This window comes from Drosophila ananassae, chromosome 2R, assembly GCF_017639315.1.
Source record: "Drosophila ananassae strain 14024-0371.13 chromosome 2R, ASM1763931v2, whole genome shotgun sequence".
NCBI classification, from domain to species: Eukaryota; Metazoa; Arthropoda; class Insecta; order Diptera; family Drosophilidae; genus Drosophila; species Drosophila ananassae.
In genome coordinates this window covers 9,639,497-9,661,817 of record NC_057928.1, presented here as the reverse complement: position 1 = coordinate 9,661,817, position 22,321 = coordinate 9,639,497, and the positions used below count along the sequence as shown (strand labels likewise).

General features: G+C 46.6%; 8 protein-coding genes across 10 annotated transcripts; 3 read left to right on the top strand and 5 right to left on the bottom strand.

Annotated features, from left to right (window-relative positions):
* Positions 1-1,548: 1,548 nt before the first annotated feature.
* Positions 1,549-5,289, bottom strand: LOC6506354. Its single transcript, XM_001958011.4, has 3 exons — positions 5,164-5,289; positions 4,913-5,072; positions 1,549-4,843 (listed from the first exon to the last, which is right to left on the bottom strand). Exons 2-3 carry the CDS (start codon positions 4,996-4,998, stop codon positions 1,615-1,617), a joined length of 3,315 nt encoding a protein of 1,104 aa, XP_001958047.1. The 5' UTR covers positions 4,999-5,072; positions 5,164-5,289; the 3' UTR covers positions 1,549-1,614.
* A 113-nt stretch (positions 5,290-5,402) lies between these two features.
* LOC6506353 (histone chaperone asf1) lies at positions 5,403-6,612 on the bottom strand. Its single transcript, XM_001958012.4, has 2 exons — positions 6,436-6,612; positions 5,403-6,378 (listed from the first exon to the last, which is right to left on the bottom strand). The coding sequence occupies exon 2, from the start codon at positions 6,278-6,280 to the stop codon at positions 5,618-5,620; it is 663 nt and encodes a 220-aa protein (XP_001958048.1). The 5' UTR covers positions 6,281-6,378; positions 6,436-6,612; the 3' UTR covers positions 5,403-5,617.
* A 162-nt stretch (positions 6,613-6,774) lies between these two features.
* Positions 6,775-11,676, top strand: LOC6493588 (trafficking protein particle complex subunit 8). The gene is made up of 8 exons (XM_001958013.4): positions 6,775-7,241; positions 7,494-7,655; positions 7,711-8,635; positions 8,700-8,948; positions 9,008-9,470; positions 9,530-10,442; positions 10,503-10,928; positions 10,987-11,676. Exons 1-8 carry the CDS (start codon positions 7,076-7,078, stop codon positions 11,640-11,642), a joined length of 3,960 nt encoding a protein of 1,319 aa, XP_001958049.1. The 5' UTR covers positions 6,775-7,075; the 3' UTR covers positions 11,643-11,676.
* Positions 11,677-11,741: 65 nt separating this feature from the next.
* LOC6506352 (glycosylphosphatidylinositol anchor biosynthesis protein 11) lies at positions 11,742-13,005 on the bottom strand. The gene has a single exon (XM_001958014.4). The coding sequence runs from the start codon at positions 12,941-12,943 to the stop codon at positions 12,134-12,136; it is 810 nt and encodes a 269-aa protein (XP_001958050.2). The 5' UTR covers positions 12,944-13,005; the 3' UTR covers positions 11,742-12,133.
* A 270-nt stretch (positions 13,006-13,275) lies between these two features.
* Positions 13,276-17,098, top strand: LOC6493589 (lon protease homolog, mitochondrial). Of its 2 annotated transcripts, none has more exons than XM_001958015.4 (9): positions 13,276-13,741; positions 13,800-14,055; positions 14,178-14,586; positions 14,647-14,776; positions 14,836-15,140; positions 15,200-15,622; positions 15,675-16,403; positions 16,461-16,650; positions 16,718-17,098. In XM_001958015.4, the coding sequence occupies exons 1-9, from the start codon at positions 13,397-13,399 to the stop codon at positions 16,946-16,948; spliced, it is 3,018 nt and encodes a 1,005-aa protein (XP_001958051.1). In that variant the 5' UTR covers positions 13,276-13,396; the 3' UTR covers positions 16,949-17,098. The 2 variants fall into 2 exon arrangements, with proteins under 2 accessions (XP_001958051.1, XP_032309839.1); XM_032453948.2 differs by having other exon boundaries at positions 14,124-14,586.
* LOC6506351 (trypsin-1) lies at positions 16,980-18,838 on the bottom strand. The gene is made up of 5 exons (XM_001958016.4): positions 18,505-18,838; positions 18,288-18,442; positions 18,090-18,226; positions 17,447-18,026; positions 16,980-17,388 (listed from the first exon to the last, which is right to left on the bottom strand). The coding sequence occupies exons 1-5, from the start codon at positions 18,590-18,592 to the stop codon at positions 17,116-17,118; spliced, it is 1,233 nt and encodes a 410-aa protein (XP_001958052.1). The 5' UTR covers positions 18,593-18,838; the 3' UTR covers positions 16,980-17,115.
* A 461-nt stretch (positions 18,839-19,299) lies between these two features.
* LOC6506349 lies at positions 19,300-22,279 on the bottom strand. Of its 2 annotated transcripts, none has more exons than XM_001958017.3 (3): positions 21,915-22,279; positions 21,819-21,837; positions 19,300-20,888 (listed from the first exon to the last, which is right to left on the bottom strand). In XM_001958017.3, exons 1-3 carry the CDS (start codon positions 22,116-22,118, stop codon positions 20,578-20,580), a joined length of 534 nt encoding a protein of 177 aa, XP_001958053.1. In that variant the 5' UTR covers positions 22,119-22,279; the 3' UTR covers positions 19,300-20,577. The 2 variants fall into 2 exon arrangements, with proteins under 2 accessions (XP_001958053.1, XP_014764715.1); XM_014909229.3 differs by having other exon boundaries at positions 19,300-20,873.
* Positions 21,111-21,913, top strand: LOC6493590 (general odorant-binding protein lush). Its single transcript, XM_001958018.4, has 3 exons — positions 21,111-21,370; positions 21,433-21,583; positions 21,657-21,913. The coding sequence occupies exons 1-3, from the start codon at positions 21,167-21,169 to the stop codon at positions 21,743-21,745; spliced, it is 444 nt and encodes a 147-aa protein (XP_001958054.1). The 5' UTR covers positions 21,111-21,166; the 3' UTR covers positions 21,746-21,913.
* Positions 22,280-22,321: the final 42 nt, after the last annotated feature.

Sequence of the window (22,321 nt, the reverse complement as noted above, 5' to 3'; positions counted from 1 at the left end):
TACCTTAAACGATTTCTAGATCGATGCTCCAATAATCTGCATCAAAACCTACACATCGATTTTTTTTAAAATTTTTTATAAAATTTTCTGATGGTACCCCTTGCAAATTTCAAAAAATGCATGGAGTCCCCAACATAGCCCCCAGTGAAGGCCATATCTTTGGCAATAGTCATCCGATTCTTAAGCGGAATACCTTAAACGATTTCTAGATCGATTCTCTACTAATTTCCATCAAATCCTTCACATCGAATTTTTTAATAAATTTTTTCTAAAATTTTCTGATGGTACCCCTTGCAAATTTCGTAAAATGCATGGAGACCCCAATATGGCCCCCATTGAAGGCCATATCGTTGGCAATATTCGTCCGATGCTTAAGCGGAATACCTTAAACGATTTATAGATCGATTCTCTACTAATCTGCATAAAAACCTACACATCGATTTTCATTTTAATTTTTTCTAAAATTTTCTGATGGTACCCCTTGCAAATTTCAAAAAATGCATGGAGTCCCCAACATAGCCCCCAGTGAAGGCCATATCTTTGGCAATAGTCATCCGATTCTTAAGCGGAATACCTTAAACGATTTCTAGATCGATTCTCTACTAATTTCCATCAAATCCTTCACATCGAATTTTTTAATAAATTTTTTCTAAAATTTTCTGATGGTACCCCTTGCAAATTTCCTAAAATGCATGGAGACCCCAATATGGCCCCCATTGAAGGCCATATCTTTGGAAATATTCATCCGATTCTTAAGTGGAATACCTTTAACAATTTCTAGATCGATTCTCTATTAATTCGCATCAAAACCTACACATCGATTTTCATTTTAATTTTTTCTAAAATTTTCTGATGGTACCCCTTGCAAATTTCTTAAAATGCATGGAAACCCCAACATGGCCCCCAGCGAAGGCCATATCTTTGCCAATATTCATCCGATTCTTAAGCGGAATACCTTAAACGATTTCTAGATCGATTCTCTATTTATTAGCATCAAAACCTACACATGGATTTTTTTTTAAATTTTTTATAAAATTTTCTGATGGTACCCCTTGCAAATTTCGAAAAATGCATGGAGTCCCCAACATAGCCCCCAGTGAAGGCCATATCTTTGCCAATATGCATCCGATTCTTAAGCTGAATACCTTAAACGATTTCTAGATCGATTCTCCAAAAGTCTGCATCAAAACCTACACATCGATTTTTTTTTAAATTTTTTATAAAATTTTCTGTTGCATGGAGACTCCAATATGGCCCCCAGTGAAGGCCATATCTGTGGCAATAGTCATCCGATGCTTAAGCGGAATACCTTAAACGATTTGTAGATCGATTCTCTATTAATTCGCATCAAAACCTACACATTGATTTCCTTTTTAATTTTTTCTAAAATTTTCTGATGGTATCCCTTGAAAATTTTATAAAATGCATGGAGACTCCAATATGGCCCCCAGCGAAGGCCATATCTTTGCTAATATTCATCCGATTCTTTAGCGGAATACCTTAAACGATTTGTAGATCGATTCTCTAGATATAGTAATCAGTTACAACTAGTTTATACTTAAAATTTTATTCGTCTAAAGTATGTTCGATTCGATAAACCAACCAGTTTGTGGGTCAACGAGCCATATGCTTTTTTAATCTCTCGTGCGGCGGATCGTACTCCAGAGAGTCCAGCATCTCCAACGTTTTCTTTTCCCTCGAGTCGATAATGTGGCACACCACCTCTTCCTGCTTCCGGAATGCCAGTAGTCCGTCCGTGCCCTGGGTAAGATCCAGATGGCGGAAGCGATCAATGTCGCAGGTGCAGCCGTCGAAAACGTAAAACCACGTGGCCGCGGATTTCGATTTGGCATTCGGACGATGCCGGAAGACCACGTAGTTGCCCCACGGCGTCATCGCAAGCACCCGGTTGGCCACTTTAAACGAAGAGCTCAACAGACGGCTTATGCTCTCCACGGTGCCGCTATCGGATCCACCTACTGCCAGGGCCTGTGGCACCGGACTAAAGCCAGGGAAGTGAGATGGCGCCACGCCGCCTGTTGTATCCTTCTGCTCCGCCGGATTACCCACCTCACTATTCGATTCTGGGATGAAGAAATGCGGGTCCCCCTCTCTTTCATACATGGGATTAGGCTGATGGGACTTGGTCGATCCTAGTTTATTTACTTTGGACATGGTCTTCAGAAGCATTTCCTTAAAGGACCTCGATGTGGTCGGCTGCAGGTGTTCCTGTTTTGGCGTCAACATTTTTTGGTTTTCCCCTTCTTTCTGGATCGTGAAAGGTCCACGGGGTAGACCTTCTCGGAGTACAAGATTCTTGGGCGAAGCAGCTCTGGAAGGAGCGCCCAGCACATTGTTAATAGTGATCTTGGGGTTGGAGCCTTTGGTGGGAGACTCTTTGGGAGTTAAATATTTGGACGGATAGTTTCTGAGTGCCGGTTGTTTGGTGTTGGTGGACCCTTTGTTGGGCACCTCCGCTGGCCTGTAGCCCTTCTTGGCCACCTCCACTGGTCTGGAAGCTTTAATGATCACCTCTGGGGACTTGGAACGACCTTTGGTGTTGATTACTTTCGGGTTAGCACTATTGTTCTGTACGGGATTTAAGTTGGAGCGTTTGTTCGGGATTTGATTGGGTTTCAGGACTTTTTGGTGACAATCCTTGTGCATATTCTTGAAAGTTACTTTGCCCGGAGTTTCCCTGGAGCTGGAGCGCAACGAAGACTTGGCGGGTAGTAGATTGAAGACACGTCCGCCCGTTTCCCTGGACGGCTTTAGGGGACTCTGTTTGGGTGGCGCAGGAGCAGTGCCGCCAAAGGCAACCACCTTTTTGGGAGCATCTTTCTTAGTTGTTTCCTTTTTGAGGATTTCCTTTTTATTTGCTTCCTTTTTCTGGACACCCAGTCCTGAATCCTGGGCAGGTTTCACCACAGCATTAGGCTGTGGCCGTAAAATACCGGCCTTGGAGGACTTCGCCGCCTTTGCGGCAATCGCTCTTGCGGATACTCTATGGCTGACTCCCGGCTTCTTCACGGCACTCCGACTACGGCTCTTGGCCCGAGGTCTTCGCTGCTCCTCCATGTTCTCCTCCTCCATTTCGCCCTCAGCTCCGGCTATCTGGCGATCGGTAAGTAGTTTAAAATTCTCAATATCGAAGTTATCCTCCGTCACACTGAGCAAGTCCTCTTCAAAATCGCTGATATCCGCCAGGGCCTTCTCGCCGACTCTGACTGCTTTCTGTTCATTGAACAGTATCGTTTCATTCAGGGACTCCACGTCCCTGGAGTCCACATCGTCGGGCAGCGGAGCAAGGGCGAATCCTTTGGGGCACTCGGCCAGATTCCGAATACGCACCACATGCAGATAGTAGGCAGACTGGCGGTTCGATTCCTTCAGCATCTGGTGGAACACGCTGAGCATGGTCAGCTGATCGCGGAACATGCGCACCGTGGCCCACTTGGCGCCCTCCACCTTGTCCTCGGCAATATGAGTACCCACGATGGTGTGCCGATAAGGATCCATTAGATAGAAAAACTCATCCTTGGCCCACATGGCGTACATCTGATCGTTGATTTGGAACACCACGTTACCGTACTCCTTAAGTACCTGCTTCACATGAGCCTCGAAATCCGTACTAACGATCCGTACACCACACTTCCAGTGGCCAGTTCGCACATTCGGTATAAGCTTGAGCTCCAACACAAACTGACCCATCCGCAGTTGGGTTGGAAAGGTGTCCAGGTCAATTGGTCTTCGATCTCTTAAACAATCCGACCAGCAGCTCCGGCACAGCTGCACGCCATAACAGATCAGTCTGTCCAGCATGTTGGTGTTCCAGTTAGCCGGATGATCGATTTTGCTGGCGAGGATTGCGGCCACGGCCACCATGAGGCTGCTGCGGTTACGAACCGACTCCTCTTTGTTTAAAGAAAGATGTAGGGATCCCTTCAGATAGGCGTAATTCTTGTTAACCACCTTGAATTCGATGGACCGGTGGCTGGTGTCCCTCATATAGATTCGTCCATCGGGAGTCTCCAAACGCACCACTACCAATTCCCTGATCGTGAAACTGTCCTTGGGCGTGATGCCACTCAAATTGGACGCCAGATGGACAACATTATCGATGGATTTCAGACAAACTAGCATGGCAACTCCATTTTTTTTCACCATCTGTAGGTCGTCCTTGCTCCTACCCTTGACGTCCAGGACGAAGAAGGATTTCCTCCGTCGCCATATAAGCAGGTGTCCAACTCGAGTCAGCAGCAAGCAGTAGCGGCCGGCTTTAAAGAAACTCTGGAGCACGGGACGAAGGTTCTTGAGGATATGTGGCGGTTGCTGCTCAATGGGTTTCGATATGTCCCCCATATAGCGAGGCTCCAGCGCCAAGGTGAACGTGTGCCCCTCTAGATTGAACACCCTGTTGATGCGTTTCTCCTCCGCGGTATATATTTCGGGCTGCAACAGCTGGGGATCCCCCCTCTCCTCATCCGCATCCATCTCAGAGCTGTCCTCGAACAGATCCGTGCCCTCCTGCAGCAGCATATCGATCTTCTCAGCCGTCCAGTCCACCTCCGGCAAAATATACACCAGAGCGAAGGCCTTCAGGTAAGTGGCGAAATTTTTGGAATTCGCCAGCTCCTGCATGGGAAAACAGCCGCACGGATTTTCTAGCAAGGTGGTGGAACAGACCAGACCAACGGGATCACCCAGAGAGTCGGCTTCTACTTCGGAGCGATTGGGAACCACCGGCTTCTCGCAGAATTGCCAATGGTCGCAACTGGGCTCTGTCATGGGATCTCGCATATAGAATTTGTCACACAAATCCTGACCAGCATAGCTGCAATACCTGAAGGATCAACGAAACAAATTTCATTCCAGACCATAATAGTTAGCAATTTATTGAAATAATCCTCACGTATTGCTTGAATGACTTTTGGGATACCGTAGACTGCAGCTGGTTGTGCTGGCCAGGCGGCATAGTTCCGGTTGGCTGATGGGCATCCTCCGGGCTTCCTGTAATGGCTTTTGCTCACGGGCTCGTCAATTTACATATGTAGGTGTCGAACAGAAATTTCCTATATATTTTTTTCGTTTTTTTTTGTAGGATTTTGGTTTTACTTTTGTAATTTATCGGATGAATAGGATTATTATTACAATTCTACTTACAAAGTAGTAACAAGCCCTGCACAAGGTTTCGTTGAATTTTTAGAAACTTCAGATTGCAAAGTTGACTCACAAATAGAGGGATACTCGAAATTTCCTAGATTTTTGAAATGTTTAAAATATTTATTCATTGCTGGAATAACTCGGAATGTATTATTCTGACAATATATTGAAAAATGTGAGTAATTTCTAGTTCTATCAAAACTATCTATCCAAATCCAACCCTAATAAAACATAGAATATATATTAATTTATGTATACATTTATATTTAACTTCTTTCTTTAAATTATAATTACTTAATTAAGGGTACGAGGAGGACTATGTATGTAGTTTTCAGGCGGGGGATTCCCTCAAGTCAGCGCCTAATGAGTTTTAGTGTCTGTGTTGTGTGTGGTTGTGTGTTCGCTCGAGTTTGTGTATGTATGGACAGGAAAACAGTTTGACTGCCGGCAGCACCTAACATTCCATGGCCAGGGAGTTGGAGTTCTCGTTCAACGCCTTTATTCCGTTCTCCACGGGCATTGCAAGGCTGTTGTCGTCGTCCTGGTGGGTTACTGCAGCAGCCGCCGCTTCCGAAGTGGAGGGACCGTCTTCCATCATCTCGTCATCATGATGACCATTTTCCAGACCATTACTGTTACCGTTGGTGTGTCCAAAGTCCCAGTTGATTTTGAAACGTGTGACTCGCGGCTTACTGGCCAGAATGTTGCGGGTCAGCTTGTCGAAAAGGGGTTTCGGTGGCGGGTTCTCACGCATCTCCGGATCCGCATAGTCGTTGTTGACGTAGTACCCAACTCGGACAAACTCCTGGCCGCGATATGAGCAGGTTAATAGTACGATGGTGACGCCCACAGCATCTGCCTCCGGGATCTTGCTAACATCTGGGGGATCTGCCTGGAAGACGAATATGTGACGCCCCTCAGGCACTGGGCCCACATAGATAGTGTCCAAGACCTGGTCATGCTCCTCAGACTCCGCTGAACCCACGTAGATCATCTTCCACTCCAGATCCTCCTTCAGTTCTTCGATGCACTCAAAGGTTAGCTCGAACTGAAACGGATTATGGAAGCTGCTCGGGTTGTCCAATACCACGACGTTTGTGATGTGGACCTTGGCCATGACTGTACTTTTCGGATCAGATTTGCAACCGACAAATTACAGCAAGTGGTACTCCTGACGCCGTCGACGACGCGCTCTTTGCCAAGTTCTTTTGTTCCCTGGTCGGATTTCGCCAAATTGTAAAATTGGCAAATAAATACAAAAAGTGCACTTACTGTTTATGGCTCCGCCTTGTTAGATGGTTTGATTTCAATTTGAACAATATATTTAATCGCTTTGCCTATTATTTTTCGATTTGTATACCATTTAACCGGGATTCTTTCGCTTTTTCAGACAATTTGTGATGACAGCTGACGGCTTTCCCGCGCTTCGGTGTGGCCTTATATTAAGAGTCCGCGATGTGACGGAATGTCAAAATGCATTCGATAACCAACAATTGATTATCGATAGTTTTTGTATTTAAAATATTTATTTTTCTTTTATTATATCTACAGGAATATATATACTTCATGGCTTATGTATTGAAATGAAACATTTAAATAATTGGTTCTATTACTTAATTTTAAAATCTAATAATTACTTCATTAGGGTGGGTACAAAACAAACAGTAGACAACATTTCCATTATAAAATATTCATACGTTAAAAACTATTTAATTTATATAGAACGCTTATTACATTTTAAGTACATGTTTAAGTACTAAGCTAAGAAAATAATTTAAGATTAGGTACAATTTCAGTGCTTCAAAACTGTCCCTAATAAACAAGGTTTTTATTGCATTTCCGCACACTGTCACACTCCGCCCCCAATTCGTGGTTCTGGGTTTTCGTTGTAAATAGTAATAATAACAAAGTGATGCTGCACCTGACGGGCCAGAACTACAATGCCCGCGACATAATCCGGAACATCTTTTCGCCGCTAATCGGAGTTCTGAGCAGTCCACAGGCGGACGAGATCTGCCACCGGAACAACCTTTCGTTCGTGGAGCTCCTGCAGCCTTTTGCAAAGTTGCCCAACGATGGTAAGAGAATGGAATCGAATCGGTGAGGTAAACACGGTACAATTCGGGTCAAGTTTTTAGTGCAGGATTCTTGATAAATTAGTCGCGGTTAGTCAAAAGAACCTTGGGGTTTGGCATGAAGACTAATGTGACTAATTGATTTTTTTACCCTTGAAGAAGGTACTTCCAAGACTCACTTCTCAGGTCCCGAAGCTTTCCAGTTAACTCTTTTTAAATCTTTGAGGGCAAATAATACTTGTTAATTCGTTTCAGCCCACTTCCGTGATGTTTCCGGCACAAGTGTGTCAGTGCGAGGACTACGCCTTAATTTCTGTGATGTGGACTGGAGGCCGCCGCAGACAGTTCTGGCCAGAAAGATGCTCAACGAATCGGTGACCAATGCCAACAATGACAAAACCAGAATAACTACAATAGGTATGTGAAATACTCTTTCTTTCAAAAAAACTATAACCCATCCCCTCTATTTCAGCGGACATCGACCTGGAACTACCTACATCGGAACCGTGGTTCGAGCAATGGCGTGAAACCTTCTTGACTGTGCAATTCCCGGCCGAGCATGAGTTCACCCGACATCTACTGAGCTGCCTGCTGGTGCTATCCAGTGCTGATCCCCATATCGTGGAAACAGCTCACAAGTTGGTCCAGAGAGTGCAACAGATGCAGAGTATCACACCCCAGAAGTTGCCAAAGTGGTTTCATCCTACGGAGGTGCTCAACAGCTATGTGGTGCTACACGAGGCCAGCCAAGGGGATCTCTCGAAGGCCCAGCAGGGATTCGAACTTTTAAAGTCCACCTTCGGGAACAGCAAATGCTTTCTGGTGTCTGTTAATTCACTGGATGGCCACAGCGCTCCCGAAGTACCCGACCACTGGACCACTTTTATCAAAAGGCAACCGAAGAGCGACGCCACTATACCCTCGACGGATCTCAGTGCCCCCAAGTCCCCGCAAGAAGCTGTTTCTGTCATCAGTATGCCCGCAATGCAAATGTCCCAGCTGTTGGAGGGCGCCAATCCCCAGGACACCGATCTGGCCATGCTGCACCCGCTGAGTCCCATGCAAGAAAGTGCCACGGAAGCCATCAACTCGAAATTCAGCATAAGCAGCGAAAGCATCGCTTCCCAGACCATTAACCCCAATGTTTGGGCCAACGATCTGGAGGCGGATGCACCACACGGTGGCTGCCTCACTTCACGGGACATCGACAACCTGCGTCACTTTGTGCAGGACTATGCTGTGCGTGCCTTGATACCCTACATTGAACATCTGGTGGCCACCCTCGCCGAGGGTGTGACCAACAAGAAGGGTGTGAGCAAGTCCCTGCTCAGCGCGACCAAGAGATGGTTCGTCACCAGCAAGCCAGGTGCAGGAGCTAATAATCAAAATGCAGTGATGTAGGATCTTGAAAAGACATATATATCCTTGCAGATACCTAAATATAATCCATTATTTTTGTAGATACACCAACGAGTCGGCGGAACTGCAAACACGGAAGCTGGGCGACCTGTACTTCATGTTTGGCCATTACAACCTCGCATTCCAAGCCTACCATCAAGCCAAACGCGACTTCAATGCGGACTCGGCATGGCAGTACTATGCAGGAGCTCTGGAAATGGCAGCTCTGTCTGCTTTCATGCTGGGCACCGCCCACCGAAAAACTTATGACTACATGGAGGACGCCATTGTTTGCTACTTGACGGTGTGCAAGTAAGTTACTTGAGTATTTGGTTAAAAATGTAATCTAACTAAGATCTCACGCCTTTCAGATTACAACAATTTGCCACTCGAGCTACTCTCCTCAGCATGGAATGTTTGAAAACAGCGCGTCTTTACAACGATGTGGCCAAGCAATTGATTCGCATGACCAACGAAGAGTCGGATCTGCGGTCTGCCTTGCTCTTGGAGCAGGCGGCCTACTGTTTCCTGGTCACCCAACCTCCCATGCACCGGAAATATGCCTTTCACATAGTTCTGGCTGGAAATCGATACTCGCGAGCTGGCCAAAGGAAGCATGCCTATCGCTGCTATCGCCAGGCATACCAGGTCTTCCAAAAACGGGAGTGGAGCCTGGCCGAGGATCACATTCAGTATACGGTGGCCAAGCAAGCTTATATGCTGAAGCAGCTGGAAGAGGCCAGTCGCTCCTTTGCGCATTTATTGCGGCCCGGAAGCTTGCAAAGTGCCCAGCAGCAGAGTAGTTTCCTAAAGGAATACATCCAAACGCAGAATGTAAGTATTTGAGAATCATTTGTAAATAATATAAAATAATATATGTATTTGTTACCCAGGAACTCCTCAAGCGCAGTCCTGAGTTGGGCCTTCTTCCCCATGCCTTACCGCAAGTGGTGCAATCCTCCGTGCGTGTCCTGACTTTAGTGCAATCGCCATCAGCCCTTGCGCCTTTGGTGCCCGCTACCAACATAGACATAAACTCCAACCTAACGACAGACGAGTCTGTTTGGAACAAGATCGAGGAGATGCTGGTTATCACGGCAGCCAACAACAAACCGTTTGTGTTTAAGCCCTCTCGATACTTGTATACGAAGCAACAGCCTGCCCTGGAAACCCCTGTAGCCGTGCAGGGTGAACCCATCGAACTTTCCGTAACCCTGTCCAACAGCGTCCGATGTGGCATTGCGCTCACCGAGATCGATTTGCTTTGGAAACTAACACTGGACAACGATGAAGTCCTCTCCAATGCCTGTGTTTATGAGGAGTCTGCTGATAGTGCCAGCAAGATCGCCGTAAGAGCCGCCATTAAAACTACTTGTGTGGGATCTATAGAGCTGGCCGAGCAAGCAGAGCAGACCCTACACTTTAAGCTGATATCTAAGCTAACCGGTCGTCTCAATATTTTGGGAGTTGTCTGTCGAGTGGCAGCTACTGCTGACCCAGCAGCCAGTCTTCTGGGCTCCTTGCAATTCGAGACGCAAAGGATCAGGTCTAATAATGCCAAGCAGTCCTCGCAGTCCCTGCTGGATAACCGATTGAGCATTAAACTGGTGCCGACGCTACCCGCTATGAGTGTGAGCTTCAGTCCTGTGCCCAGCAAGCTATTGGCTGGCGAAATTGTTCCTGTTTACGTGACGCTTCGGAATCTTGGAATAGCTCCGATCGAAGAGATCTTTCTGGGATGCGATAATCCCCGCTGCTTGACGCTTCTAGATCAGCACACCCAAATGCCCCTGGCAATGATGAGCTGTAAGTGTTTATTTTTATAGAATCTTATCGGTTTTAATCGAAAATATCATTTCCCTTCAGCTCTTCGCAACTTATCGAATGACAAACTCGTCAAGGATAAGGAAATCCGGGGACAGCGCGTTTTCCGCCTGCTGCAGCGTCCCAGCCAGGCTGCCCTAGAGGCCCAACAGGGTCAAACCATTACCATGTGGCTACAGGCACCACACGAGGCTGGTGCCTTCACCCTCCGCTTGTTGTTCTACTACTCCCTGCCGGCGGCGGCAAACGCACCCATAAAATATCGCTTAGTTCGCCACATTTGGGAGTTGCAGGTGGAGAGTTGCCTGCAAGCTGATTCCACATGCGTGGTAAGCAATGGAGCAACGAACGAGCTGGGCCTGGATGTCAACGTAAGGAACCAGCATGCAGTAGAGGGAACGGAGGTGTATATTAATACCCTATCCCTGTACTCCAAGGAGTTTAATTTAAATCCTGATAAACTCTTTGGTAAGTAGCTGAAGACCACATAAAGGATTCTAAAATAATTAACTTATTTGCTATGTAGTCATGAACAGTGTGGGAGTGAGACCCGGACAAGCAGGAGCCCAATGCCTCAAATCTTCCATTGGCTGCAATTTTCAGTGTCGCCTACAGGAGAGAGACACGAAGGAAGAATTCCAAGACATTCCAACGATCAAGACACTGCTGCAATCTCGGTTATCACACCTGAAGGTCATGCCAGCACAGCATGTCCACCAGGTGGAGCAGCACTTGCCCGCCATTCATGATCCGCACAGCTTTCTCACCAACGAGGAGACCGTTTTCTTCAATACCAACATCTCCACGGAAGAGTTTAATGCCAGCATCGCTGGCTATGTGCCACATGCCACTCTGGCCTTGGGATGGAGTGCTCTGGTGGCCAGGGAAGAGGGTCAGCGGTTGGCAAGTGGACTGCACTTCATAAAGCTTTACAAACTCTACGAAACAGGGCACTGCCCGGCGTCGCCCGCTGAGTCCTTATTGCGGCGAAGGCATTCTTCCGATGCGCCCTTAGGAAACCTCCGGGAGTTCCCACTTCCAGAGGGCTCTCTCAACAATGAGGAGGCCTGCGAACTGGTGGTCGACGACCAGGAGGAGGACTACTGGGAGCCCAATGAGCACTTTGTCGGCCAACGCTGCCTCCTCGAGGACGAGAGCTTCGTGCTGGCTGTTAAGGCTTAAATCTTTTATTAATAAATGTGTCTATAAATCTTTATATGTTACCCGTCGACCGGTTATGTGATGCTACAAGAGTGGTTTTTGAATTTCAAAATCTGTAAATTGGAGAAATCATGGGTTTATTAAAAGTATATATTTTTAAACAATTGTCTTTTGGGAGATATGAAGTGAATTCCTTTGCCTAAAATTCGTTCTAAATTAAATTAATAATACTAATTTTCACTTAAAGATAACGAATATGATTGGAATATTCCGTTAATTTGTTAGTTTATTAGAATATTGATTTAAAAAAGATTTTGTTAATATTACATTCTAATAAAATGCTTAAATTTGTAACATTAAAGTATGTTAATTGCTTTTTGGTAGTTCCTAAGCTGCTGACTAGACGAGACGATGACGTGGTACTGTGGACAAGAGTGTACATATTTGTGGATAACAGTGGCAGCGAAAGATAATAATCTTAGTGGCAGGGTTAATAGCATTTATTATCAGGCTTAAGACCTCTTCTTGGTCATATAAACTTTGGCAGTGGCGTAAAGTACGTGCGTGCAGGCGTATATGTTTCCCAGAGCACTGCCCAGGAGCGCCCCGATCACGTTGGGGATTGGATAGGCTTGCCAGTCGCGGCCCCAGTCCAAGGGCGCCACTACACTGCCCGCCCAGGCACCCAATATACCTCCGAGGGCGTTGTACTTGAAAAGGTTCAGGGCCGTGTCCTCGCACTTGGTCACAAAGTCGGGCTTCTCGCAGAAGCAGACCTGCAGGGCTCCGCCTCCGCCGAGCAGGAAAACAGTCGGCGACACCGTCAGCAGGGTCATCAGCAACGCCAAGACGAACGTCTGCTCGTAGTTGCCCAGCACCGGAGCTCCCAGGATGATGCAAATGAAGGCATACAGCAGCGTGCACAGGAACTGCAGCGTGATTCCTCCGAGGATCTCTTTGGGCGTGAAGTACGACGACTTCTTCTGGCGCTGCTTCAGCGAAAGAACTCCATCCTCCACCCGTCCGTAGAAACGGGCCAGGACCACTTTAAGCAGCTCCCCGAGGAAAACAATAGGAACCACCAGCGAGTCCCAGAAGCTCCCCAGATGCGCCCAGTTCCGGCGATACTGCATGTATGCCATGCATAGCAGAATTGTGGCCAGGCTGAGGGACACGTGGAAGAGCTGGTGCTTGGTCTTCTGTTGGTCGAATCGCGAAACCATGTTTAAATCCAGTGAATTACAATTTTCTCCTTCCGATTTCCTAGCCTCCGCTTGTTCTTTGCTTACCAACACTGAAATAACAGTGGTAGAACGTTCCATTTTAATCTGGTTTTAATAGGTGATTTATTTCAAAGATGTTACTGAGTGTAAAAATTCATTTTTGGATTTTAAAATATATTAAAAACAACAATTTAAAATTTATTTAAACAAAAACAACAAAAAGTTACTTTGTATTAACATGCAATTGCTAAATCAAGAAAATCTCGACCATGTTTTCTTTTACAAGCTTATTTAATTTGTTAACATATTTTATTTTAAAATATATATAGCCTTAAATATTATATATATTTTATATTTAAAAACTGATAAACCGAAAAATATGTATACCTCACTGTAGCTATGGATCTCGTTTTCTAACACTGCCACCCGCTGTCATTTCATCAGCTTCGTCTGTCACATAATCACTTCACACACATTTGGACTGCAACTTGTTTTTTTTTTATACCATTTCTAAATAATTTCTAATAAATTGCGAGTTGGAATCCCTTCAACATGTTGACTCGCGCCATCCGAGTGCGTCCCGTTATCCGGGGCATCGCGTCGACGGCTGTTTGGACCCGCAATCATCCGGCCCAGAGTTCTCTGATGCACTACTACCGGGATCGTGCCACCCGCCTCCATCAGTTTTATGGCGCTAACATGATGGTGCAGCGCTTCTACAGTCGCAAGCGCGACGACTCTGACCCAGATCTAGTCTCTGACCATGGTCCCGAACTGATCACAGAGCGAGATCCCCAACTGCCGGCTACTGTGGCTGTTCCCGATGTCTGGCCACATGTTCCTCTGCTGGCCATGCGCAAGAATCCTCTCTTTCCGCGTTTCATGAAGATCGTTGAGGTAAGGAAACTAATGTTTGCCCATTTTAAGAAAAAAATCTAACAATTTATGGTTGTAGGTCTCGAATCCCATCATCATGGACCTGTTACGGCGCAAAGTGAAGCTGAACCAACCGTACGTAGGCGTGTTTCTCAAGAAGTCTGATGGCGAGGAGGAGCTCATCCACAATCTGGACGACGTCTATAACCTCGGCACCTTCGCACAAATTCAGGAGCTGCAGGATCTCGGCGACAAGCTGCGCATGGTGGTTGTGGCCCACAGGCGTATTCGCATAACCGGCCAGGTGGTCGAGGATGTGACACCTCCGAAGCCGGGTAAGCTATCCGCAGTACCCCCACTAAGTGCTAACACCAAATATTGTGACATATATTCTTGCTCTTAGTGAAAATGACAACTTTGCATTATCCACTATTTAATATAAAATTACACATCCCAGCTGAAGATCAGACAACTGAGCAAGAGGATACTCATGCAAGGACACGGCCCGAGGCGGGACGAAAGCCGCGCGGTCGAGCTCCAAGGCGACCACCGCAAAAGCCACGCGATCAGGCTAATATGGAGGAGATAGCCCAGAAGCAGACCCTGGAACCGCCATTAAAATCTGGCAAAATTGATCCAACCTCTGTACTCAAACCTCCGCCCACCCAGGCTAAGAAGGCAGAAACTACCGCAGAGGCGGGAGCCGAGGGAGATGATAAGGCGGCTTCCGGCCCACAACCTATTCTCGTCGTGGAAGTGGAGAATGTGAAGCAGCCAGTTTATAAGCAAACTGAGGAGGTCAAGGCTTTGACGCAGGAAATCATCAAAACTCTTCGCGACATCATCACCATGAATCCCTTGTATAGGTAAGGGATAAGGGACATATTTGTTGATGTTTTAATGAATATCTTGCTATGATCTTCCAGAGAGAGCCTCCAGCAGATGCTGCACCAGAACCAACGGGTTGTCGACAATCCCATCTACCTGTGCGACTTGGGTGCTTCCCTGTCCGCTGGTGAGCCGGCGGAACTGCAGCGGATTTTGGAAGAGACGGATGTAAGGAAACTAATAATAGGAATAAATAATAGAAAAGAGAGTAATAAGATTTATTTCAGATCCCAGAGCGACTCCAGCTAGCCCTGACCCTGCTTAAAAAGGAGCTTGAACTTTCGAGACTGCAACAGAAGATCGGCCGCGAAGTGGAGGAGAAGGTGAAGCAGCAGCATCGCAAATACATACTTCAGGAACAGCTAAAGGTTATCAAGAAGGAACTGGGCATCGAGAAAGACGACAAGGACGCCATTGGCGAGAAATATCGCGAAAAACTCAAAGACAAAACTGTACCCGAAAGTATAATGACGGTCATAGATGAAGAGCTGACCAAGCTGAACTTCCTGGAGAGCCATAGTTCGGAGTTTAAGTAAGTATATCTTGGAAAACCTTATAAAGGCTTCTATTGATCGTATTATCTAATTTTAGTGTCACCCGCAACTACCTCGACTGGCTGACCTCGCTGCCATGGGGCGTCATTAGTACAGAGAACCTGTGCCTGGAAAAAGCCACCGAAATCCTGAACAACGATCATTACGGCATGGAGGACATTAAGAAACGTATCTTGGAGTTCATAGCTGTCAGCTCCCTTAAGGGCACTACGCAAGGAAAGATCCTTTGCTTCCACGGACCTCCTGGTGTGGGCAAAACCAGCATAGCCAAGTCCATTGCAAGAGCCTTGAATCGCGAATACTTCCGCTTTAGTGTGGGCGGAATGACGGACGTGGCAGAGATCAAGGGACACCGACGCACCTATGTGGGTGCCATGCCAGGCAAGCTAATCCAATGCCTGAAAAAGACCAAGATCGAAAACCCGCTGGTTCTGATCGATGAGGTGGACAAAATTGGAAAGTGAGTTGACCAGAAAATGCTTACTTCTTTTATTAATCGAATTCCATTGTAGGGGCTACCAAGGAGACCCTAGCTCCGCCCTGTTGGAACTGCTCGATCCTGAGCAGAACGCCAACTTCCTGGACCACTATCTGGACGTCCCCGTAGACCTTTCGCGAGTGCTCTTCATCTGCACAGCCAATGTGATCGACACAATTCCCGAACCCCTCAGGGATCGCATGGAGCTGATCGAAATGTCGGGGTATGTGGCCGAGGAGAAGATCGCCATTGCACGCCAGTATCTGATACCGCAAGCCATGAACGACTGCGGACTGACGGATGAGCAAATCAAAATCACCGAAGATGCCCTCAACATGCTGATCCGTAGCTATTGCCGTGAATCCGGCGTCCGGAACCTGCAGAAACACATCGAGAAGGTCATTCGCAAGGTGGCCTTCCGCTTGGTTAAGAAGGAGGGCGAACACTTCCCGGTGAACTCTGAAAATCTCACCACATTCCTTGGCAAACAGATCTTTAGCTCGGATCGGATGTATGACACTACCCCGGTTGGTGTGGTCATGGGTCTGGCCTGGACGGCCATGGGCGGCTCATCGCTGTACATCGAGACCTCTAGGCGCCATATCCGCCACTTGGACAAGCCGGACGCTCCTATTACCGGTGGAACTCTTCATATTACCGGAAATCTAGGAGATGTCATGAAGGAGTCGGCACAAATAGCTATTACGGTGGCACGCAACTTTCTGCACTCACATGATCCTAATAATCTCTTCCTCGAGCAAGAGTGAGTGCTGACTTTATGTTTTTGGAGTTAAGTTTTATGCATTTTGGTTCTCCCCAGGCACATTCATCTGCACGTACCTGAAGGAGCCACGCCCAAAGATGGCCCCAGTGCGGGAATTACTATCATCACTGCGCTGGTCTCCTTGGCGACAGGCAAGCCTGTCCGACAAGACGTGGCCATGACAGGGGAGGTGTCCCTCAAGGGAAAAGTTCTGACCGTTGGTGGTATTAAGGAGAAGACTATAGCAGTGAGTTGGAAAACAGAAACCAATTCTGGTCGAATTTCTTATGAAATGTTAAATCACATCCCTTTAGGCCCGTCGCAGTGGAGTCAATTGCCTCATCCTGCCTGTGGATAACAAAAAGGACTTCGAAGAGCTGCCCACGTACATAACAGAGGGTCTGGAAGTGCACTTCGCAGCCAGCTACGAGGATGTCTATAAGATAGCCTTTTCCGACACCAGTGACACGACTAGCAAGACAGATGCTGTAGAACAGGAGCCGCTCCGGAAAATTTCCAGTGCAGCAGCGGCCAAGTCGACATAGCTTTAGTTCCAGCCTGGGGGCTGTTCCGGGGTTCGGGTTTGTTCATCGATTTTATTGACATCGATCGTTATCAGGTTAATTAGTATACTTAGACCATAGCATTTGTTAAAGCTAATGCCAAGTAAATTGAATGTACTGACGAACTGTAAAGAGACACTGTTTGAATCCTATGCGTCCGCGTTGGCCAGGATCCAGTCCAGGTAGCGATCTACCCGGGTGTAGATCCCCGGACGACCACGCTCGCCACAGCCAATGCCCCAGGACACAATGCCGATGGTGACCCAGCGCTGGTTGGGCAACTGGACCAGCAATGGACCACCGCTGTCGCCCTGGCAGGAGTCCAGGCCACCCTCGGGGAGTCCAGCGCACATGGCTGTGTCCGGGACATGCTCCACCAGGGTGGCTCGACACTCGGACTGCTTCCACACCGGCAGGGTGACCTAAAAATTTCAGATAATTTAGAAAATCTTTGGGATTTGTTGATTTCCTGAAACCCACCTCCATAAGTATGTTCGAATGCGGTCCTCCGAACTTTTGGGTGCCCCAACCTGTGACAATGGCGTTTCTTCCGGTCCAATCCTCGTTCACTGGCGGCATGCAAACCGGCCAAATGTAGGTGTTGAACAGTGTGGGTCTGTCGATCCGCACAATGGCTATGTCGTTGTCATAGTTCTGCGGATTGAAGTCGATGTGGCTGACCATGTTGGCAATCCGGAAGTCTCTGGCCCTCGTCTCGTTCAGCATGTGGGTATTGTACTCCCCCAATCGCACAAAGACGTCTTCCTTCTTCACACCGTGAATGCAGTGGGCTGCCGTCAGGACATGACGATCGGTGATGAGAACTCCACCGCACCAAACGAAGGATAATCCCTCACGGAGCAGAGCTGCCATCCAGGGCCACTCGTCCGGCTCGGCTGGCCGTCCGCCCGTGAGCCGCGGGAACTGCCTGGTGGTGATTCCACAGCCCCGCTGCTCCGGTCGATTTACGATTCTGGGCTCATCTTTCTCCTCATTAGTTACTATCTGCGGACTGAAGCGGTTGCTGGTGGCCTGCTCCGTGCAGCAAATGCCAATGGAGCTGGAGCGGGGAAGGGAATAATTATTTAAGGACTAGCTAAGGATAAATTATTAACTAACTAACCTCTTCTCAATGATGCAGAGCTGAGACACCAAACGCCACACATCGTTTTTCAGCTCCGGTATGCGGCAATAAATAATGTGACGACATCGTCCTGTCTCTCCCAGGGGAGTGTTGCAAGGACCATAGTCTTTGTTCTCCTGCAGGATCAGTGTTAAATATTATTTCTAAATAATTTCAATAAAAGTAACTATGACTCACCAGTAACTGGGTGGTGGGAGCCTGTCGCTTATTAAGTCGATGTCGGGACAGAAAACTCACAACATTGTTTTCCTCAGTGTGGTTATCTAGTCCGTAATGGAAGTTCTCGGACTCGCCCCATTGGAACTCATCGTTGTCGCTCAAGTCCAGTAGATCTTTTAGTAAAAATATCATATATTTTTTATTATATAGTCTTAGTTTCAGATTAAAAACTCACCTATATAATCGGTGTTTAGAGTTTTTCCCAAGACCTCCTGAAGATATAGTCCCAAGAACAGTAGTAGAGCTCCCCAAAAAGACTTCATTTTGCGGGAGTTTTGCGAATAAACTGCGAACTTTTATCGCGTGCCGCTTCCGCTTCCAGTTGAATCAGTTTTGCTCGAAATTATATAGTTCTCCTATATGGAGAGCCCAAGCTCAGGTCGGATTAGCTTACAGTTTACCTTGGGAACTCTTCTTTTTTTGATGGGAACTCGTTCGATGCGTTGACACTTTCGGGTTTTCCTGGCAAATAAAATAAAACTCGCGTCGAGCTCACTGGCCAGACAAAAGCTTTCTGAGAGAACAGAAAACTTGTACACTTTTATAGAAATATTATTAATCCGAGTGCCACTGGGCTTATCTCTTAAGGGGCTCTGAGATGCCGGTACCCCCTTTAATGCTTATGAGCTTAGACCTAATTGTGGGAATTATCTCAAAGTTGCGAAATATGTTGCTAGACTCAGAAACACTTTCTAAACATGACTTATAAGTCTCATTTTTAGATTAATTTTTAACAGTGTATAAACAAAATGCTGGCCATGATTAGCTGCTGTCATTCTCCGACAATTGACCAAGACGTGATGTGCATCTCTAATGATCCGGTCCGGTGGGTTTTAATTCCATAGAAGTAGCATCTTCCAAATAGTGAGGCAGATAACTAATATTCTATATTTAATTGCCTTTCGAAGTGTCTATGGAAAGACAATACAAATCACACTTGCCTGGGAAATCCAGAAAAAGTTAAGAAAACTTGAATTTTAAACATTGTTACACTTTATTGCTGATATTGTTAACTAAATACAACAGTTTTATATTTGCATTTCGCATAATTTCATAGTATTATATTGGCTTAGCAACTGATTCTTGGGGAAACTCAGGGAGATCTTTGCATTTGGGAGGTTACAAAATAAATGCAAAACCTTATAAAAAACTCTTTTCTTGCAAATATGTTTACAAAGTTAGTCATTTTTTGAGTTGGAGCTTCTTTAGAGATCTCTCCAAAAAGGGCCTCACAAAAATATATCCATATAGAGAGCGGTAATGACATTTGAGGAGGAGGAAACCGGTGAGGTTTGTCAGAAAATGGTTCACAAATCTAAACTAAAACTAAACTAAAAAACTGGAAACACTTCTTTACATGTTATGTATATAGTAGTTAGTTAGTTAGTACATTGTATATAAAATCAGTACACATTTATGCTTGTATGTATATTGAACCTTTAGTTCGAAAATATAATCGCAACTACTAGACACACAGACATATTTTTCTAAATAGGTTCGCGGTACACACCTGGGGGGCATCCACAAATACAAAGTAGGTATTGTATAATTATTTTGATATATCGTACAGTTACAATTAGGTGGAGTCTGACAGGCCTGTGTTTAAACTTGACTTGGAGCAATGCCTACCAATGATTGTGTTGTGCGTGGGATAAAGCCTCGAGAGTAGGTTGGTGGTTGGTGGCATGGGAGGTTGGTTCTTCCTTCTCCACTTTCCCCAACTAGCCTAGAGTTTTTGTGCTTCGTGTTCGAGTTTTTGTCTCTTAATTTCCATCAGGGATCACATTTTAGGGTTTACGAAACAATAGAGATCTAAAGCTTTCAAATCGGTCCGGTTTCAGTTTCAAAAATTGTCAAAAAGTAGGTTAAGATTGGAGGGAGAACAGTGTCCTTAAATAGATCCTTTTAGAAAGAGTTATCCTTTTAGAAACATTCTAGAACAAATAATAGATAGCTAGATATTTTTGACAATTTTTAAAACCGAAGCCAGACATTAATTCTTTTTAACATTTTCAGTTTCGAAACAGAAACAGGACTTTACGATTCTTATAATATAATTTTATGTCTTCAGGGGAAGACTTCATGGAGTGGATTTTGTGCTTGAGATTGAGCAAGAAAATGATCTTGTCCGAAAGAATCCAAGTGAACTTCATGGAGGACAGAATGCAATAGCTGTGATCGTAGATTGTAGATGGTTTTTGATTAATTTTTCACATTGCAGGATCAACCGATGTCCTTTATTGCCTCCTTAGTCCACCAGACGTACGCCGGCCTGGACATCGTCGGCCATGCTGACGCCCTTCTTCTTTTTGCCCTCGCCAGCCGGCTTCTTCTTGGTCAGGGCCAGGGTCTCCGGTTCGTCCTGGGATTGCTGACGTTTGCCATCGTTGCCACCAGCTCCTCCTCCTCCACCGCCACTGTTGCTCCTCAGCTTGAAACGCGTCGTGGCCGCCGCCGCATTGTTGTTGGCACAATTGCAGATGGCATCGAAGATGCGCACCACAAAGCTGCGGGCTCGGTTCACCACCTTGCCGTTCTTAAAATCTGGTATGGCGAAACCTGAGAGATTAGTGCATGCGAGGCGCAATATACATAGATAGTGGAATAAAAAACAAATGGAAACCAAGATCAGTGAGAGGGCAAAAGACAAGTAAGGTGCAACAAAGGTATGGAGCATGCAATCTATCCCCCGCCAAGTCGACTAACGGATGAAAATGGCGTGCGAGTGCGTTGTTTAATTACTGATTCCCTCCCGTTTTTAATTGCCACCCCAGATCGGCTATAAAAGCCCTCCTCGGTCCCGACTTTTCCCAGTACTCTATCTCCAATCGGCCGTCATGAATCAGTGGGTTATTGCCATTATCCTGCAGGCTATGGGCCTGCTTCTACGCGATCCTGTATCGGCGATGACCATGGATCAGTTCACCACATCGCTGGACACACTTCGCGCCGGCTGTGCCCCAAAGTTTAAAATCGAACCCGCCACCCTGGATAGACTTCGAATGGGCGATTTCAGCCAGGAGGCTACACAGGATGTGATGGTTAGTAGGAATGTAGTCTAGCACCACCACTCTCGCACTGACTCTGATCCTTTGTCCCGAAGTGTTACGCCAAGTGCATTTGTCTGATGGTGGGCACGGTGAACAAGAAGGGTGATTTCAATGCCGCCAAGGCCATAGCCCAGTTGCCACATCTGGTGCCGGCCGAACTGCTGGACGTATCGACGCGGGCCATCAATGCTTGCAAGGATGAGTGTGAGTGCCACTTAGAAATCACTTAGGACTGCCCCTCATCCTTTCATTGTTATCCATTATGCGACACTTTCAGACAAAAACTACAAGGACTCGTGCGAGAAAGTCTACAAAACCGCCAAGTGCGTGGGGGCGAACGGCGAGGGAAAGCTAATGTTTCCCTAGGTCACGTCCCGCAAAGCATCACGAAAAGAAGCCAAAAAGCAAACGGTTACTGGGCCACAGTGCGTATACTTACTCTGGCGCTTCTCCTTGCCCTGCAAAATGGATGACACAAGTGTTTCCAGTTAGTTTATGCAAATATAAGAAGCGAAATAAAATATGCATAGTCAACCTGTTGCGATTTCTGGCTCTCAATGGCTCGCCTGTTGGCCTCCGACTCGGCCTGCTGGACCACATCGTCCAGCGCCGCCCGCAGAGCTGCCATATTCTGGGGATTCTGCTTGAACGCCTCGATCCTCGTCTCCAGCGATTCCGTTTCAATTCTGTCCGGACTGTCCGGGGAGGCAGGCTCGGGATCCGCAAATCTTGCATGCATTTTTCTTTGGTTTCTGTCACAAATTCCTCTAGTCCTTGCGAAAATTCCTGGAGAGAGCTGCTGGCCTGTGTGCTCTGCCTTTGTCCTGCGATGGGTATCTACAAGGAGTGTTGAGCAGAGCTCTTTGTGCGTTCGGACTGTGGTGGAAAAATCGATGGCCAGCCACTCGAAGTTCCTGGCTCGCACATGCGTGATGACTGCGT

Bases quoted from the DNA above. Each gene is read 5' to 3' on its own strand.
- LOC6493588 (XM_001958013.4), top strand. From the start codon at position 7,076: ATGCTGCACCTGACGGGCCAGAACTACAATGCCCGCGACATAATCCGG. The intron at 7,242-7,493 runs GTAAGAGAATGG...AATTCGTTTCAG, and splicing joins TGCAAAGTTGCCCAACGATG to CCCACTTCCGTGATGTTTCC. The intron at 8,949-9,007 runs GTAAGTTACTTG...CACGCCTTTCAG, and splicing joins TGCTACTTGACGGTGTGCAA to ATTACAACAATTTGCCACTC.
- LOC6506352 (XM_001958014.4), bottom strand. From the start codon at position 12,943: ATGGAACGTTCTACCACTGTTATTTCAGTGTTGGTAAGCAAAGAACAA.
- LOC6506349 (XM_001958017.3), bottom strand. From the start codon at position 22,118: ATGCATGCAAGATTTGCGGATCCCGAGCCTGCCTCCCCGGACAGTCCG.
- LOC6506354 (XM_001958011.4), bottom strand. From the start codon at position 4,998: ATGCCCATCAGCCAACCGGAACTATGCCGCCTGGCCAGCACAACCAGC. The intron at 4,844-4,912 runs GTGAGGATTATT...TTGATCCTTCAG, and splicing joins AAAAGTCATTCAAGCAATAC to GTATTGCAGCTATGCTGGTC.
- LOC6493589 (XM_032453948.2), top strand. From the start codon at position 13,397: ATGTTGACTCGCGCCATCCGAGTGCGTCCCGTTATCCGGGGCATCGCG. The intron at 14,587-14,646 runs GTAAGGGATAAG...ATGATCTTCCAG, and splicing joins ACCATGAATCCCTTGTATAG to AGAGAGCCTCCAGCAGATGC. The intron at 15,141-15,199 runs GTAAGTATATCT...ATCTAATTTTAG, and splicing joins AGCCATAGTTCGGAGTTTAA to TGTCACCCGCAACTACCTCG.
- LOC6506351 (XM_001958016.4), bottom strand. From the start codon at position 18,592: ATGAAGTCTTTTTGGGGAGCTCTACTACTGTTCTTGGGACTATATCTT. The intron at 18,027-18,089 runs GTTAGTTAGTTA...TCCCCGCTCCAG, and splicing joins CTCTGCATCATTGAGAAGAG to CTCCATTGGCATTTGCTGCA. The intron at 17,389-17,446 runs GTGGGTTTCAGG...TGAAATTTTTAG, and splicing joins ATTCGAACATACTTATGGAG to GTCACCCTGCCGGTGTGGAA.
- LOC6493590 (XM_001958018.4), top strand. From the start codon at position 21,167: ATGAATCAGTGGGTTATTGCCATTATCCTGCAGGCTATGGGCCTGCTT. The intron at 21,371-21,432 runs GTTAGTAGGAAT...TTTGTCCCGAAG, and splicing joins AGGCTACACAGGATGTGATG to TGTTACGCCAAGTGCATTTG. The intron at 21,584-21,656 runs GTGAGTGCCACT...CGACACTTTCAG, and splicing joins CAATGCTTGCAAGGATGAGT to ACAAAAACTACAAGGACTCG.
- LOC6506353 (XM_001958012.4), bottom strand. From the start codon at position 6,280: ATGGCCAAGGTCCACATCACAAACGTCGTGGTATTGGACAACCCGAGC.